The sequence below is a fragment of the Acanthochromis polyacanthus genome, chromosome 9, assembly GCF_021347895.1.
Source record: "Acanthochromis polyacanthus isolate Apoly-LR-REF ecotype Palm Island chromosome 9, KAUST_Apoly_ChrSc, whole genome shotgun sequence".
Lineage (NCBI taxonomy): Eukaryota > Metazoa > Chordata > Actinopteri > Pomacentridae > Acanthochromis > Acanthochromis polyacanthus.
The window spans coordinates 26856962-26873428 of NC_067121.1; the positions used below are offsets into that span (position 1 = coordinate 26856962).

The following is a 16467-nucleotide window of genomic DNA, read 5'->3' on the forward strand; positions in this document are numbered from 1 at the left end:
AATTTTTAACAAAACACAAATTTAAAACTGTCAATAATATAATATAATATAATATAATATAATATAATATAATATAATATAATATAATATAATATAATAGTTGTATATATTTCATGGGACATTTTTCTGCAGTGGATACTTTCATTTTTAATATGGTAATTTGCTTGTCAGTGTCATGTGATGACAGCATTTCTTTCTTTACAGCTTGATCTTTAAACATAGTTGTATCATTTTTTTTCTACAACAAAACATGTCTATGTTGTTCATGATAAACATACCATCACTATCATACACACAGATGAATGACAGCACTGCTGCTGTGTGTGCATGCGATGTCCCCCTTTAATATTTTCTTTTCCTTTCACAGGGGAAAATTTTGGGGGGTTTTCTGTGATGGTGCAACACTTCTGTTGTGGGCAGAGCTCATGTTTTCCGACTTTCTCTAAAGAATATAAAGGGCTGCTGAGATCAGCAGCTTGCCACCACAACCTTTCTGACTCCACCTGAGGACAACAGGCGAGACAGCAGCTCAGCTCAGGATCACTGCTGCCAGCACGAAGGAAGACATGGTGTCAGTCAGACTCACGGTGATGGCGATCACACTCGTCACTCTTTGCCTCGTGGCCACAAACGAAGCAGGTGTGTACTCAAATTTAATCCTTGCATCTACCTCTCCAAGTCTTTCTTCATTTTAATTGTCATCTGATTTGTTTCTTTTTTTTTGTATGTATTCCACTACCTAGAGGATTTGAATATCACTGTCTTTTACTCCTCTGTCATCTAATTAAATTGTCTTTCCTCTTGTTTTACAGTAAGTTCCAGATGCTGTTCAAAATACATGACAGTCAAACTACCATTTCGTATTATCAAGGGATACTCAGTCCAGACTGTTACAGAGATGTGTCCTTTGGATGCAATCATGTGAGTATGAAACTAATACATGAGACAACATTAGTGTTTGTATTATTATTAGTAGTATTGTTTTTGTTGTTAATAACAATTATAAATATTAAATTTTCTTTCTTTTAATCCATAGTTTCCACACCAGCAAGGGTAAAGCATGTACTGATCCTGCTTTGAAGTGGGTGATCGACTATGTCGAAATTTTAAGGTAAGAACTTTATGAAACATAATACCGCAATTCCTCCAGAAAACAGCAAGTGAAGCAAGTCAACTCACTCAAATCAATTATCATTGCAGGGAAAAGGCCCAACTTGTGCACAAGACCTCACAAGCACTCAAATGAAGAAGTGACTCCAGCTACATCAAGCTACCCTCTATCTCAGCTTCGCCTGTTATCCGGTGACCAAAGATGTTTCACTGTTTTACACTTTAACTGCTGTCAATAAAAGCTGTGTTGCTGAGCCATGTGTATCAGCTCAGTTGTAAGAGCATTTTATAATATAATTTTCATATTTTTATGTTCTTTGTGAATGTAAAATGTTGTTGTTGCACTTGTTTTTATATCAAACATTAAAGTTTTGTTAAAGAAAGACTACCTGGCTCCACAATTGGTTTTGTGTTGTTATATCTAAATGTAGATACAATGAGTAACTTGGTTGGTGCTTACGTAAACAATCTTCTTCTGATAACATGTAGTAAAGCTGCTTTGGAGCTGTAACGTGATACCTCCCTGACAGCATGCCAGTGTTTTATCTAACTTCCCTGTCAACATTCTCACGGTGAAAAATTCCAGCTCTGGAATTTTCAAGCCTTGCGATCAAACCTAGAAAATAATTAAACGCGGAGGAGTGAGAGTCCTGTGTGACATCAGCAGGAGGAAGTTGTGATCGCTGTTGATTTAAAGCACTTTGGAGAACAGGTATTTCCATGTTGACAGTAGAACAATAGAATAGTTTCTTGAAAGTTTATCCATAACTTGCATGCATGATGCTGTAAATGGGACCATCATAACTCCATTAATAAAAATGTTTCACTTACTTTACAAGCTTGAAGCAAACCTACACTATGGTTTTGAAACATTCGAGCTTTGTGATAATGATGCAATAAAGAATGATGAAATCGTAGCACAAATAAAGCCACTCTGACGTCAGTTACAGACACAGTACAGCTATAACTATATCCTACAAATAATAACAAATGTTTGTAAATAGGGCTTATAGATTTAACACACAGAACATACATGTAGAAATGACATTTTTACCCACAATTGTAACATCTCATCAATGCCAGCTGTTATAAACAAAACCTACAGAGGAGAGCAGAGCAGAGCATTAACAGACTGCAGCGGTAAACCTGCGTGTTCATTACGCTCAGGAAAGGAGTTTATTACAGATCATGAATTTAACTTTCCATTTGGAAATAAAGCTCCCTTTAAATCCTGTTAATGGGGACAGGATTTGTAGATGATCCACTTCGCATGGGAAAACGGCTGTTTTTAGGTGATAAATTTGAAATATATATACTTTGAAGTCGACTTCCTCTCCTGTCACTGTATGTGCAGCTTCAGGTTGTATGAAAAGGAAGCTTATTTCTGCCTGCTGATGAGGCAGGAAACAGCCACAGTAAACTGCACGCAGAAATGATCAATCGTTGTCCTATTAGGTGTCTTCAGATGACTGTTGGAGTGCTGCTTATTATAGATGAGATGAAGCATTACAGCCCTGCTAGAACAAAACAGTAAAAATACTGATAAAAATAATAAGAATAATGATAACTCACAGGCCAGATGTAACAAAAAGTTCTCAGCACGTTGGGCCTATTAATGCTTCAACACAGCTGTCTGCCTTTGAGTGAATGAATATTTCTGACTAATGATAATGTGATGAATCAGTTTAGTTCTACAATCACTTTAACTGATCAAATTAGCAGTTTCTGTGCAATCGAGTCATTTTTGTCAGCTATATAGCATTTAAAGTATACCAAAGCTGTGCACACGTAAGTCCGAGGAAAGAGATGATTTACAGCATTTGTGAATTAAGACAAGAAAAAAAGTAGTCTAATTATGAAAAACCAAGATAATATAGTTTATCATATGACATTAAAGACTTGACTGCTGTAGATTTAGTTCCATAAACTATTTAATTATGTTATTTTCACAACAATTACACAATGAAGTTGTGTAGGAAAGAAATAAAAACCTCAACACTAGATGGAGGTAGTGTCACTTCAAAGTGGTGTGAAATGACATTTCAGCAGCCCTTGCATTAGTTTTGCTGTTGCAGTGGGATTTCTAAGTGAAAATGTTTTGGCACACAGCACGTTAATCTCCAGGCGCTGGTTCACACCATGATGTGGACCTTCAGCTGCATTTCCACACTGTTTCTTCACTTCTTTCAACACTTTCACATTTACACAGCGGGGCTCAGGAGTGCCTGTGAGGTCTCTGAAATGTAACTTTCTCAATTTAATTTCGGTGAAAGTCTCAAACGACTTTAAAAAGCAAAAACACTTTTATCATAGACGTGCATCGTGTCCGATCCCCAATCATCAGCTGTAGCTGTTGGCGATGCCAACAAAGGCGAACAAACTGAGCATTTTCTCCTGTCGCATGAGTCCATCCCAAATGACAGTCTGAAGCCACGCTCACAGCCACTATTACATCACCTCCACTCTTCTGCACCACTGCACAGAGTGCTTTTCTATGAATAATACAGAGAGACTTGGGAGAGGGGGACATGGACATGGGGCTTGGTTACTAAATGACAGGGGGAGTGAATTCTGTTAGAAATTCGGGGATGAAGACAAGGGGAAGATGTAGTCGGAAGGATAAGTGAATTATCTGTAAATAGGAGTTAATCTGCACAATAAATAATCATATCAGACACTAATGAATGGCTTTAGATTCAACTTTATTGAGTTAATGAATGAATCAGCGATAAAAACCTGCAGCAAACACCATGATCATAAAACGCATTCCTGGAGATTTAAATAAACTGCCTGAGCTGTGTGTTTACCTGGCATGAATTAGGGACACAGGACGCAGGGTGAAAGAGTTGTTACAGGAGGAGGACAATGAGAAATGGCAGCGGCGTGGCCGGTCAGACTGCGAAGGAAGACAAGGTTATACACTGCCTCTTCTCCCATGAGAGAACAGGCTTTAGTATAGAAGGAAAATAACATATTACACTGTGAGATCAGCAGACAGGTCCTCTATCACCGACACACACACACATTCAGAGGTAGACAGGAAACCAGACAGCCTCTCATGAAACTCAAACACAGATAATGAGACATCCACAGAAAGGTGAAAACAATCTTCTTCATTCTTTTTGAAAATTGCTCATATCCTTTGCAGCAGGCCCCAGGAAGAACATTATATAGAATATACCAAAAATTAGATAATAATTTCAACCTTCTTTTTTTTTTCTCCCTCCCCCCACCTCCCTTTCTGTCAATCCTCTTTCTTGCCAGCACAGTTAACACAGAGTTAACTGGGCTCAGTATATAATTAGACAAACAAAAAAGAGAGGGATGAAACATCTAAAGGAGAAGAGACTCCAAATGATTACACATTCACTCCGCTTCCTTCCCCCTTGCTGCACACATAACCATCAATTAGAGGAGAGGAGAGGAGGATGAGGACAAGCAAGCAGCCAGAAGTCTATTTGTGTCTCTATCTCTCTCCCCCTTCTCTCTCCCCCTTAAGACTCCCAGCACCGGGGAGGGAGGAAGAGAGGAGAAAATAGAAGTGAAAAACAAGAAGTATATAAATAAAGAAATCCGAGTGCTTCACATCCGGTCGGCTGATTGGCTGAGACGCGAGTCAGGCAGATCTGGGCCACAGTTGCACTCATTGTTCAGTGAGCTTTTCTACACAGTCCAACCCAGCGACAGCAATGAATGTTGATTGTGACCTTTGGTCTTTTGGGTACAGTGGAAACAGAGTGTCACTTTTTGTGCATGTACGCGTGCGTTTCTCGTCTACGGATTTGCATGCACCCGCTTGCCCTTTTGTCCGCTTTCCTTTTTTTTTTTCTTTCCCCCTTTCGCTCATTCCCTCACGTTGTCAGAGCGAGCCACGGGGCACAGTCAACGGTCGATGGTTTTTATGTGATCCATACCAAACTCACCGACAGCGTTGAATGTTCACCGAGGCAGGCAGGACGGCAGCTGTGACCGTGAGCCGAGCTGACAGAGGGAGGAAGAGGAGGGGAGGACAGGCGAAAGGGACGGGGGGGACTGAGGCGAGGAGGACGTCGCTCAAACCAGGTCAGGTTGCGCAACAAAGGGGGACGTAATGACACAAGACAGTGGCAGAATGAGTCCGCTGTCCGCAGGGCAATGACAGTTCCGGTTATGTTATACACAGAAGAAAACATCATCAAGTATGTTTAGGCTTCGACATAAGCCGAGTGGATGTGCTTTATTGCATTACTACCACCTCATTAATCAGACCAACTGGAAGCCTTGCATCTTCAGACGACCGGAACAGCATCTGAAACACAGATAAAGAGCAAGTTATTAGCACTTACACCACAGTATTTTTGTCTTTAATTGGCTATTTTACCCCCGGTTATAAAAACACATTTCCTCCCGTGGTGTGTAGCCACGAGCAAAAATTGGGCTTCCCTTGTGCAGATTTTAAGAGATCCGTGTCTGGGATTTCTGCGGTACTGAATGAAATTTGTTGTGGTTCCACCGCTGAGAAATAACATTTCAAATATTCAATAGCAACACGGCTTTCCAGAAACAACTCGGCTACTTTGAATAATCCACAAAACACTCTGTCGGCAGCGTTCATTAGGACGATTTCTTCAGTTGAAAGTAGTTCCAAGGAAAACGGAGGATTATCCAGCTTAAGTGTGACAGTGTGCCTAAGATGCAGCTCCATTCATCTGCATTGTTTTGGGGTAGAAACTGAGACAAATACCTTAAAATCTGGGCAAAACAAACAAACGTTGGAACTAATGGTCACAAGTACAAAGTGAGAGCGCACACTTTTATCACATAAATGTACGGTTGTGTGACAGTCCTGAAAAGCTCATTTGGTTTGACATTTCTCAGGACAAAATGACCGATCCACCTTCAAGTCTGCCATGGTTCTTATGGACATCTAGTCCAGAGAACAATGCTGGTATCCTACTGTGCAGCCATGCTTTTTATACCCCGTTCATCGCCCGGCTACAGACTGTGAGCTCCCATTGTCAGAAGCAGGCGAAAGCTGGGGAACAACCACCGACAGTGTCGCTGCGCCGCTGCACAGGCCAGGGGCTGACGTCAGGATGGCAAACGCTGATCTATGGTCATTCATCGGCCCATTTCATCGGCTTAGGCTGCTGATGTCATTGAGCGAGCGAAACCTGCATCCATTACTCTGCCGGGGCTGGGAGGGCCAACATCAGGCTAGCAATGATAACACGGCGGCTACAATGGATGAGTAATGCGTCACGTTATTGCAGCTATAATTCAGAAAGTCATAAAGTAGACAATTCGGTTTTTGTCTCGTGAGTATGCTGGATCTTTGAATTACCAGCTCCCAGTTTTCTCGTGACATGTTTCTTCTATTAATATGCAAAAATGTACAAATTATTCCCAGTGAGAGGAATGCGTTAGCCAGTAAATAACGTCATTTAATATTTACAGTCACTTTGCAAATGGCGGGGAAATCTATAAGCCGTCTGACGCAAAAATAAAAACACGTTGACAGTGACTGAGCAGCACGTGAAGTCTCTTTTCTCTCAGGGTGAAGCCGAGCAGCTTCAGATAAGAGACTAAATTCATATGCCATATTACATCTTCCCTACTCCATCACAGTCACAAACACACTTACACCTCGCCCCACAATGAGACCTAAAATGAAAAATGGGCGGAGGGTCGAGGGAGAGGAGAAAAGGGGGCTTTGCCATGGCAACCCCGGTGTCAGCCAGCCATTTCTTCTTAATCCCCCCCAGTTCAATGTCGCGCCCTCTGAGGAACCCCCTCTCTACAGCTGAATATTTCTTTTGTGTTGAGAGACTCTGAGCGTAGATGTGTGTGTGTGTGTGTGTGTGAGTGTGTGTGAGGGAGGGAGTGATCACGGTGGGGGGGGATTGGGGTTAAAGGGGGAGAGATCATAGCTAACCCAGCTTAAGTGGGGGGCCAAGCTGCAGGCCACAGAATCTCAACATTACACCGAGGGGTACAAACCAGAGATCAAATCACATACACAAACATATATATGTATGTCTATATACATATACATTTAAACACGCTGTTGATGGAGGTAGATAATCTTTTGAAATAGCAGATAATTACACCATATGGCAAACAGCCGGGCCTTTTCCTCCCCGAGCCTATCACCGTCAAACCCTACACTTTTTTTTTTCCTTTCTGCTCTCAAACTCTCTTGGTCTCTCGCTCTTGCCTGAGCAGGCCACTCTACATTACTGACAAAAGCGGTTTTGGAGGAGTGGGTGGGTAGAGGCGTCAGCTGCTAGACAAAATAAAAAGGCCTCTATTTGTTCCTGACAATAAACGTCCCCATCTTTGGAGCTCCTCCACAGCTGCAGCCAGATAGGCTTTCATTTCTAACTGCAGACTAATAGAGAGCAGTGTCTCCTTCCTCTACTGTAAGCGGATTTAGTCTGCAGGATAAAATTCTGGGGGTTTATAGTCATCTCTCTGCAATGCTATTCCACCAAGGAAAGGGACAAAAGAATGCGGCACATGGTAAATATTCAGTAATGAAATGAGCATTTTTATGAAGATGTTTTAATGATGTTGTGAAATATACCTCAGTGAAACGACGACAAAGTCAGCAGGGGCTGCGTGTGAAAGCCTAAAAGAAAACACAAGACAGTCAGACACACAGCGGATATCATTTTTTACAGCAAATAACTTCTTCTAGGAATGAGACCAACGATTTTCACTAGAAAGTTTCCTAATCAGCCGACGATTAATGTCCAGTGCATCCTCCGGAAATCCCAAAACACGCTTTCCTGAAGGTTGAGCTCGGATGGAGGCGGGTGGAGGAAGTGCCAGCGGAGTGTCTCTGGGGTGGTCTGATGTGGCCGTGGGTGAGGCTTTAATGTAGCTGCGTGTCCACTCCAGTGTATACTGTACATTCACTGGTAATGACTAACAGACCTGCAGTGTGCCTGTAGGGGCCTCACATGCCGCTCCATGCCTACACATGCATATGTTCCCTCAGCCTGCATTTGAAGTGTGCTGCGGTGTTCGCAAAAAAAAAAAACTGAGCTCACATTTTTTCATAAGGGAGGAAAAAATACGACTTTGAAGACCTCTGGTGCCCTGGTTGGACTAATAATTGACCCTCGTGGGCTGATTATATAAAACGGGCATAAATCAATTCAAAAATATGGACAGTAATTACAGTTTGTCTGCTTTGTGGCGGCTCTTTTTCTACCATATATAGACCTAGGCTTGCCAAACATCTGGCTGGGTTATTGTATGTGCCATAGCCTACAGACATAATTTGAAAAAGTGCATTGCCAAGAAAACCTTCTAATTCAATTTGCACTTTTTGAAGCTTCTCTCTAATTTATTTTCTGCCTCCTTTTCTGGTTCTATGTAGTATTTCCATCTCTGGACCCCAAAGCTTCAAGAATTAACTGAAAATATATTGTCCTTCCTTAAAACACCCTCACTGGATATTAAAACTATCGATGCCTGAGCCAAAACGGACTAAACCAACATTAGAAAAGCGTAAAGTGCTCCTGCCAATCTAGTCTATTAGAGAGCAAAGGGCACATTGTAACACAAGGTGCAGGGTCTGTTCAACAAGTGCACAGACACAGAGCAAAAACAAAAGCACTGAGTTAGTGCCCTGGAACTGATTGGCAGGGTGGGGTCATTGGGTGACCCATGACCTTTTTAACCTCGAGGAATGTTGTCATGCTGGTGCGTGTATTGTTCCAGCCTCCCTGAGGCCTGCCGGACTGAGCATCAAGTGAATGTGAACCCTGAATGTTCCTGAGGGTTCCTCTACCCCTCCAAAAAAAAAACCCTCCTCTTTCTTCCACTAATCCTTTCTTTTCTGCTCTTCATCCTCAGACTTCAGCCAACAAAAGGTATCAACAGGTTTGAGAGTAGTCCGTTGTTGTTGGTCTGAAGTGCACATGCACGCAGAAAGGCCTCCAGTGTGGGTGCCAGGCTGACTCTCCTCGCCGAGCTAAATTACCGAGAAAGATGCAGTACAAGATGAAGCTGCACTACGCTCGATCAGCCATCAAATAAAGCTACTGTTTGTATTGAGCCACTGTCCAGATCTAAGAGATACGTGTATCTCCAGGCAGTCTGAGAGTCTGGCTCAGGAGGAAGTCACCGGCAGTATAAGGAATCTGACAGATGAGAGGGCCAGACAGACAATTACTGGCCAGGTATGTCCTTTATACCCACCTAGTGCTGGTCAGAGGAAATGGAGGAATTTATGATGTCATAAAAAAGTGCCAGAAGAGAAGTGCCTGAGAACAGGTTGTCTCTGGAGATGGAGTCATAAAAGACTCCTGCGGCTTCCGCTCCCTCCCCCTGACTGCCACCCGAGATGATAACTCTAGACTGAGCACCGGTGGGTTCGAGCTGACACAGATATGCAGCAGAGACGCAGGAAACACCAGCGTTTGTGTATAATTAAACTCATTTGTAAGCATGCAGTAATGTGGTGTAATATTGGTAATGACTGACAGGCTAATCAATCAGAACTGTGGCACTGAAAATGAGGTGGAAAGAACCAAAACACTTTAACTCATGTCGTGTGCACTGATGTATTTTTAAAGACTTTTGTGGTGATTTATAATTATCCTCAGACACATTTAAAGAAAAAAACATCACTTTTTTCAGATTTGTAAAATATTACACAAAAGGTATTCCTCACACTAGGCAACAGTATATGTATTAAATAGCTTGGCTCACTTAAATCTCATCCATTATTTATAATATATGTGCATGAAGCATATTGAAAATGTCTAAAGAATTCATTGTGCTGAAGTATTACTAAAGGACACTATGCAGCTAATACTAGCTTGCTTCAATTTAAATTTTGAATACTGAATTATTTTAAAATTATGGTGATTTTACCATTATATTTAAATATTATATCAATTATTAATTTTAGCACTTATCCTGAAGAAAGTGGACCATGCTGGTAACATTTGCGTCAAAAAAACATTTCTTTTTTGCTTTGTCTCATGAAATTTCAATCCCTCTGTGAAGCACGACAAACACCGACCTGAACGTAGGAAACGTCTTTAACAAGGGAAGCGCCATCTGTCAGCTCAGACTAAACAGGTGTAAGGAAGAGAAGGCTCAGAAAAACATTCTATGTAGACATAAAGGATACCCCTTCCTCTCCGCACGCACACACAAACTCACATCTATGTACACAACGCTGCTTATCCCACTACAAAAAGATCGAGGCGCACTCTCACCGTCTCGGTGCTTGTTAAAAAAAGGAAGAGAGAAGGTGGTTATTTGCTCTGCAGCCTCACTAAGGAGGTTTCCCATTGTAAAAAGGAGTGGCTGCACAGCCCCGTTTCCTTTCATCCCTCTCCTTGAGGCACGCTGCCTTTGTCTCACAGAGGACAGAACAACCAGCCTCCCGGCTACGCTACACTGGTCAAATACCTGGGAACTACCACTGGCCTGGTGGGAAAAACAACAAGAGGAGGAGGAGGAGGAAGAGGGACAGAGAGAGAGACGTGGGGGGATAAGGTGTGAGTGTTAATCTGGAGTATGGCAGGACTGACCGGCTAAGAAAGCACATCCTGGTGAATAAAACCTGTTATTAAACGTCAAAAGGAGGGAGGACGAAGTTGCACAAAGAGAACTATGAACACCTGGTGATGAAGTACGCGTGAAAAAAAACTTGACATAAAAAGAAAAGTTCTGTATGATTTCAAACTTAATGAATCTGCACCTGCTTTTCATTTTCCTCCAGTTTTCGCTCCTTGCTCCCTATTAACCGAAGCAACTGTACGAGTGCAACTAAGACCTCTGAGGTTAAAGACAGCAGGTCTTTTTTCCCCTCTCCTCCTTTTCCCCTCCTTCCAATTCTGCACTTTCATGCCAGCTCAGCAGAAAGAAGGCAGTTCCTGTATACGAGGTACTGTATAGGGGTGAAGTGAGTTTAAGTCCTCCCCAAACCTGACTGCAGCCAGCTGAATGTAAAGCTTTACGTTCCAGTCCACACGGCCTGCCTCGGCAACCAGACCTCACTGTCACACCTCATAAAGCCGAGCCCGGGCAGTGGGGTTGTGTTTAAAGCCAGGGGAGGGAAGATAAGGCAAAATAAGGACAAATCAGGAGCAAAATAAGAATGCATCCATTCAAGAAACTGTAGAGAAAAGAGTGAAAAGCTCCAGACAAAAAGCTCTTTAGCCGAAACTCTGATGGCGTGCCTCCAGTATGCTGAATAAGAAAATATACTTTGGGGATAAATTGTAGCAGGAAACATAAGAAAGCGCAAATGCCACTGAGGAATTGTTAAGACCATAATCCTCTCTTCTAATTTCTACTTTTTGCTTAACTGTCGAGAGGAAAAGCGAGGACCCACAAGTTTATTTTCAAGTAGTCCACAAAGAATGCCTGTCATTTCCTGGCGTTCCCCACTTCCATATGAAAGCCCCCTTTCCTTTAGGAACAATGGGAAAGATTCCAAAATTTCCATGGGGAGTTTCTTGCACAGTGATACAATAGAGAGCATGTTGTGACAGAATCAAGACGGGCTGTTTCCTTCAGCTGTAACAAGATCGGGACCAGTTTGTGTCTCGCTATACTTTATGATTAAAGCAGCAACACAACAGCTGTAACGTCTCCAGCAGGAGCGGTGCGTGAAGTGTAATGGCAGACCTGTGTCTGGTTTTGACAACTCCAGGGAATATCTGCTATTTTTCATATCTATGCTGCTAAACCCTACTTTGAACTTCCAGATAAAAGTAGCTGAAGCATCAGACCGTTTCAAAAATGCCAGGCTTTGTTGAGCATAAAGGATGGCTAATATCAGATTATTCCACAGGGAAGATCTTCTGATCCTAACAAGCTTTCCAGAGTTTCTAATCAGTGCGTTCTGTTCTGTACGCTTACCTGTAACGCACACAGTTGCACATAAGCTGTGAGAGTTTCTTAATTAACCGAAAGGGTGCATTTGGTGCTCAAGTGGAAAGAGTTCAAATGTCATGTGCTTCTGATCGAACCAACAGGCCCTCGAAAGCCAACTGGGTTGATCCGAGTAGACCTGGGCCCTTGGCTAGACGAGAGGTCAGGGGTCATCCACTCATCCAAATAGGCAGTATGTCGCAATGCCTGAGGCAGGGGGCAGGGGTCTCCATTACCTAACCTCTCCATTTATCCATCACTGCAAACGCACATGAAGGGAAGCACAAACACACGATGAGCACAAGTTCCTGCTGATATGAACTCATTCAGACACACGAGCACATTGCAAATGTTTCTTCTAAGAAGCTGCGATAAGATTGCGACGCGCTAATAAAGTCTCACTTCACACAGACTCTTCTTCTGTAACAACATGTTCTGTAATTCATGAATTTAAGTGTCTGAATATTACATTTTAATTGAGAAGCATGATGGCAGCGAGCAGAGAGCTGCTGCTGATGGTGCTGAGATGTGTGATGGGACTCCCTGATGCTAACATTACATTTTCACTGACAAAGACAAACTGTGGCAACATTAGTTTTTAATTTGAATTGTTGTGTGCGTTCTGTTGCGGGAGCGACGCCGTGTAATGAAGGAACAACAGCGATCCGTGGCTGAGAGCCTCTCCGCTGTGATAGCAGGTTGCTCCTCCACATAATTGCAGAGTGCAGCTGATGAAACTCATCATATGTGATAATGAGCTACACAGGAATGATGATCACAGTTCCAGCAGGAGATAAGATAAACCAACATCCAACCACCTCTGTGTCCACATTACAGGAGCAGGGAGACACCGGCTCTGCTCTGTTCACTCATCCTGGCAAACTGTCTGAGAGCAACTGGAAACTGAATTAAACCGATATGCACTTGGATATTCGCTGCTCTTTAATGTGATGGAGGAGGTCTTTTGTTTTGTTTTTTCTAATCTTCATGAGGGACAAAGCTAAAGTGAATTATATGTAGCTCAGCCCTGAGAGGGACAGGAATGAGGCCATCACAGCTGATCACATCAGCATCCATCAGGACTGCACAGTCACACGCGGAAGCGGATATTTTCAATTCTTTTGTGTGAAAGAAATGGAGGTGCAAGAAGTTAAATGGTTGTCAGCATTGTGTAAGTTTTTCTAAGAGAGAGAAAAAACCCTTGAATGTACTTTTTTCACTAGAGCACGCTGTGTACAATCCATAGGCAGTAAACTGTAGTGCTGCTCTAAGCGTCTAGACCCACTACATCCAGATGGCAGAAGAATTTATGGAGACTGCCTCATTAAGCTTAAGGCATATTAGTGCTTGGCACTGCACGCCAAGAGAGACTGAGCAGGGCAGTTTCTAAAAGTCTCCGTTTTTCAGGATAAATCTGCATTAAACTACCTGGAGGCTAAAAGCTGAATGGCACGTTGGCCCACTGTGCGCCAAAACTGCGTGCGCAATGCACATGATGAAGTGCGTTTATTTGGTCAGCGTGCATCCTCCTCTCAGAGTGCCCACCCTGAAAATGGCAGTCTGGCTGTTCTTGCCATGTGCCGAAGGCCCAAATTCCGGCAGGAAGTCAGATGCGCAAAGACTGTTTCCGAGAATTCAGGATGCGCAAAAGCCACGAGTCTCCTCTCGCTGCCCTATTCCAAATCCCCAAAATACCACGGCAGACGTGCGCGCATTGTGTAGCATCTCTTTGCGGAACATCAAACGTTTGTAATTGCATCAGTTTCTTCCTGTGCCTGTTTATTTTCTGGCTACGTTACGCACCCATCCACACAGACGGATCATGAGTCACGGCTTGGCGAGAGACGGGGTGGCGGCTCTGAACGGTCGCTGTCTGTTTTCCGCTCTTCAGGTGTCTCTTTCGGATTCCTCGCCGGGGCAGGAGGGGTTGCTGTCATGTCGATATAATGACAGATGGTCCACACAAAGCCGGTGCGCATTGTTCAGCTGAAAAATAATAGCCACCATTTATCAGTGTTCGCCGACTTTCAGGGCCCAGCAGGAACAGGAGACTGTCTCGGTGAGTGAAATGAATCAAAGTTACATTGTTTTGGAGCCTCCTAGCAGGATTCCTTTGAGCTGCGTGAGCCCTTCACACATATCTTTGAAACTTTCCAAGAAATGAGAGGCAGCATTTATCTGTACACTGTGTACCATCGATGCGCGTAAAACGGAACGCGTTCTTTAAAATAAAAAAGTTGCAGCGTGCAAAAAAACGGCTTCACATCTCGAAAAGCACACATCACGTTTTGTCCTGGAGTCGTACGAATGCCCTTAAATAACTGGCATGTAGAGCAAATTCACATGCGCCGATTTTAAGACACGAGAAGCCGCCTGGTTCGTGCGGAGCGCCGAGCACATTACAGAGTTTCACACCGAGTCCATGCGCAAAAAATCACCACAGCAGTCACACTTTCTGTATTTGTCTCAGTCAAAAACACAACAAAGAAGCATCATCGTTTAACTAAAGCATCGGTAACTAAATCACTGCCTCCATATTTCAGTTTCTGCATTTGACATGACATACTTACAAGATTTTCCTCCACGCCCTGCTTTGTTTTTTTCTAAACAGCAGGATTTCAGTGTCCCGTCGAGGCGGACTGATGCGGTTTCTTCCTGCTTTTGCTCTGCTCTTGGTGAGTATTTTTTTTTCCACTCTCATCACCTCCATCCGAGTCCAACTCCACACCAACTGAGCGCCTGCCTCTCTGATCCACAGATTACGTCTGTTTGAGGGGCGGCAGGGAGGGGATCCGGTGCACAGGGATCACTGGGAGGACGGGGATTGGCTCCAAGGAGATAGCTTGATAAAAACGCACGGCTGCCATTGGACGAGAGCGCTTCTGGGAGGAGGAGGTGGATGAGGAAGAGGAGGAGGAGGAGGAGAGGGGTCTGTCGTGTATTATTCAGGAGAAACCGGGTGGGGAGTAGAAGAGGAGGAGGATACTCAGGGCAAAGCGGCATATGCAGACAATGCCCTGTGTCTCCAAAAATTCAGATTTCATTGGTGGACTTATCCTCCCTGCAGTTTGTATGGCTTCCGATAATCTCTTCATATGGACTCACAGTCAAATTGGAGCACTTATCCAAGTCTGTGGTTATTAGTTTCTAATGACCTCACTGCACTTAAAACAGGCTCTGGGATCTGTGTAATAACTCCATAAATGCAGTTTCCTATAGGAAAAATTATGTAGCATGGAGAAAAATCCCAAAACTGACACAGCTGCAGCGTGCCTTTCTTTATAGTCCTATTTTAAGATTAATTTGATGAAAAGACTGTGCCGGGCTATTCAGATGGAAGGGAGCGACTATAAATAAATCAAACAACTGTTATTTTGCAACATCAAACCTCAACACTAGTGTGTGTGTGTGTGACTTTCCTTGTGCAAGACTGTGCACAAGGCCCTGAGAGTGTCTCTGTGTGTGTTTTCTTCTGTATGTAGGCTACCAGAAAGCTGGAACTGCAGAATTTTCCACACAGGAGTAAGAGAGGAAATGGTGCATGGATAATTCTCTCTTCAGATCCTCTGGTACTCGCTCGGAGAGTACTCGGCTGAATCAATACTGCTCAAAGCTTTCTCATGTTCCCCCTTCTCACATCGGTGCTACTGTTGGGAGGCGGCGGAGTCCGGTGGTTGAACCGTTTTAGTTTTTTTTTTTTTTTTTTTCTGGAGATGATGCTGAAAAAAAAAAAAAAGTCCAGCTTTGGCTCTCTGTAGGGGCGATTACAATATTAAATCACCCTTGACCCACAGGCCTCCCGAACACACACAGATCCACGTCCACAATACAGACAGTGAGTTGTTAACCTGCATACTGAGCCGGTGGGAGCAGACAGAGAAAATCCTAATAACCACAGCGGGGGCTCTTCTCTGACCGGTAGCCATGGTGATTGAACACATTTCTCCACACAGCAGAAAGGCGGACCGTCTGTGCCGCACCACACAGGCCTTTATTAGGCCCAGACCCTTGGACTGGAAGGAAGGAAGCACCAAGTGGAGGATCACACCCATTTCATTGTGACTCTACAATTTTACGACAGTCAAGAGGCCGTCGACCATAAATCAGCTTTTTTTTTTTTTTGGAAGACAGTCTGCTCCTCTCTCCGTTAAACCGATAAAATAGCACGCTCAAACTCGGCGCATCATCTGATTATTGTGTAAATTTGAAGGCTCATTTGCATAACTGGTGAGAATGATGCTCTCAGAAGTATGGCACCTTAGATTTATTCAGTATTCAGTCTAATTTCAAACATCCAAATGAGAGCAACAGCCTTGGCTTGATTTCCTTTAAGCTTCTAATCTCTCTTTCCTCTTAATTTAGCCGCAGCTTCAATCACAGCTCTTTCACAAATCTAAACCGTGTGGGTGTTTATGTGTGCGACTACTATCATGTGAAAACCTTATAATTCCATATTCGGTGCAAATTCGTGCT

General features: G+C 43.3%; 1 protein-coding gene and 2 long non-coding RNA genes across 3 annotated transcripts; 2 read left to right on the top strand and 1 right to left on the bottom strand.

Moving 5' to 3' along the window:
• Positions 1 to 489: 489 nt before the first annotated feature.
• ccl20a.3 (chemokine (C-C motif) ligand 20a, duplicate 3) lies at positions 490 to 1498 on the top strand. Its single transcript, XM_022202074.2, has 4 exons — positions 490 to 639; positions 813 to 921; positions 1037 to 1111; positions 1201 to 1498. Exons 1-4 carry the CDS (start codon positions 567 to 569, stop codon positions 1244 to 1246), a joined length of 303 nt encoding a protein of 100 aa, XP_022057766.2. The 5' UTR covers positions 490 to 566; the 3' UTR covers positions 1247 to 1498.
• Positions 1499 to 3795: 2297 nt separating this feature from the next.
• On the bottom strand, positions 3796 to 14754 carry LOC110956531 (uncharacterized). Its single transcript, XR_002596049.2, has 3 exons — positions 14565 to 14754; positions 7676 to 7720; positions 3796 to 5398 (listed from the first exon to the last, which is right to left on the bottom strand). It is a non-coding gene; the product is annotated as an uncharacterized LOC110956531 (long non-coding RNA).
• Positions 13851 to 15387, top strand: LOC127535465 (uncharacterized). The gene is made up of 3 exons (XR_007944329.1): positions 13851 to 14053; positions 14606 to 14669; positions 14753 to 15387. It is a non-coding gene; the product is annotated as an uncharacterized LOC127535465 (long non-coding RNA).
• Positions 15388 to 16467: the final 1080 nt, after the last annotated feature.

What these genes read in the sequence shown, in the direction of transcription:
- ccl20a.3 (XM_022202074.2), top strand. Translation starts at nt 567, where the DNA reads ATGGTGTCAGTCAGACTCACGGTGATGGCGATCACACTCGTCACTCTT. An exon ending in CGTGGCCACAAACGAAGCAG is followed by an intron (nt 640 to 812) that starts GTGTGTACTCAA and finishes CTTGTTTTACAG; the next exon opens with TAAGTTCCAGATGCTGTTCA. An exon ending in TGTCCTTTGGATGCAATCAT is followed by an intron (nt 922 to 1,036) that starts GTGAGTATGAAA and finishes TTTAATCCATAG; the next exon opens with TTTCCACACCAGCAAGGGTA.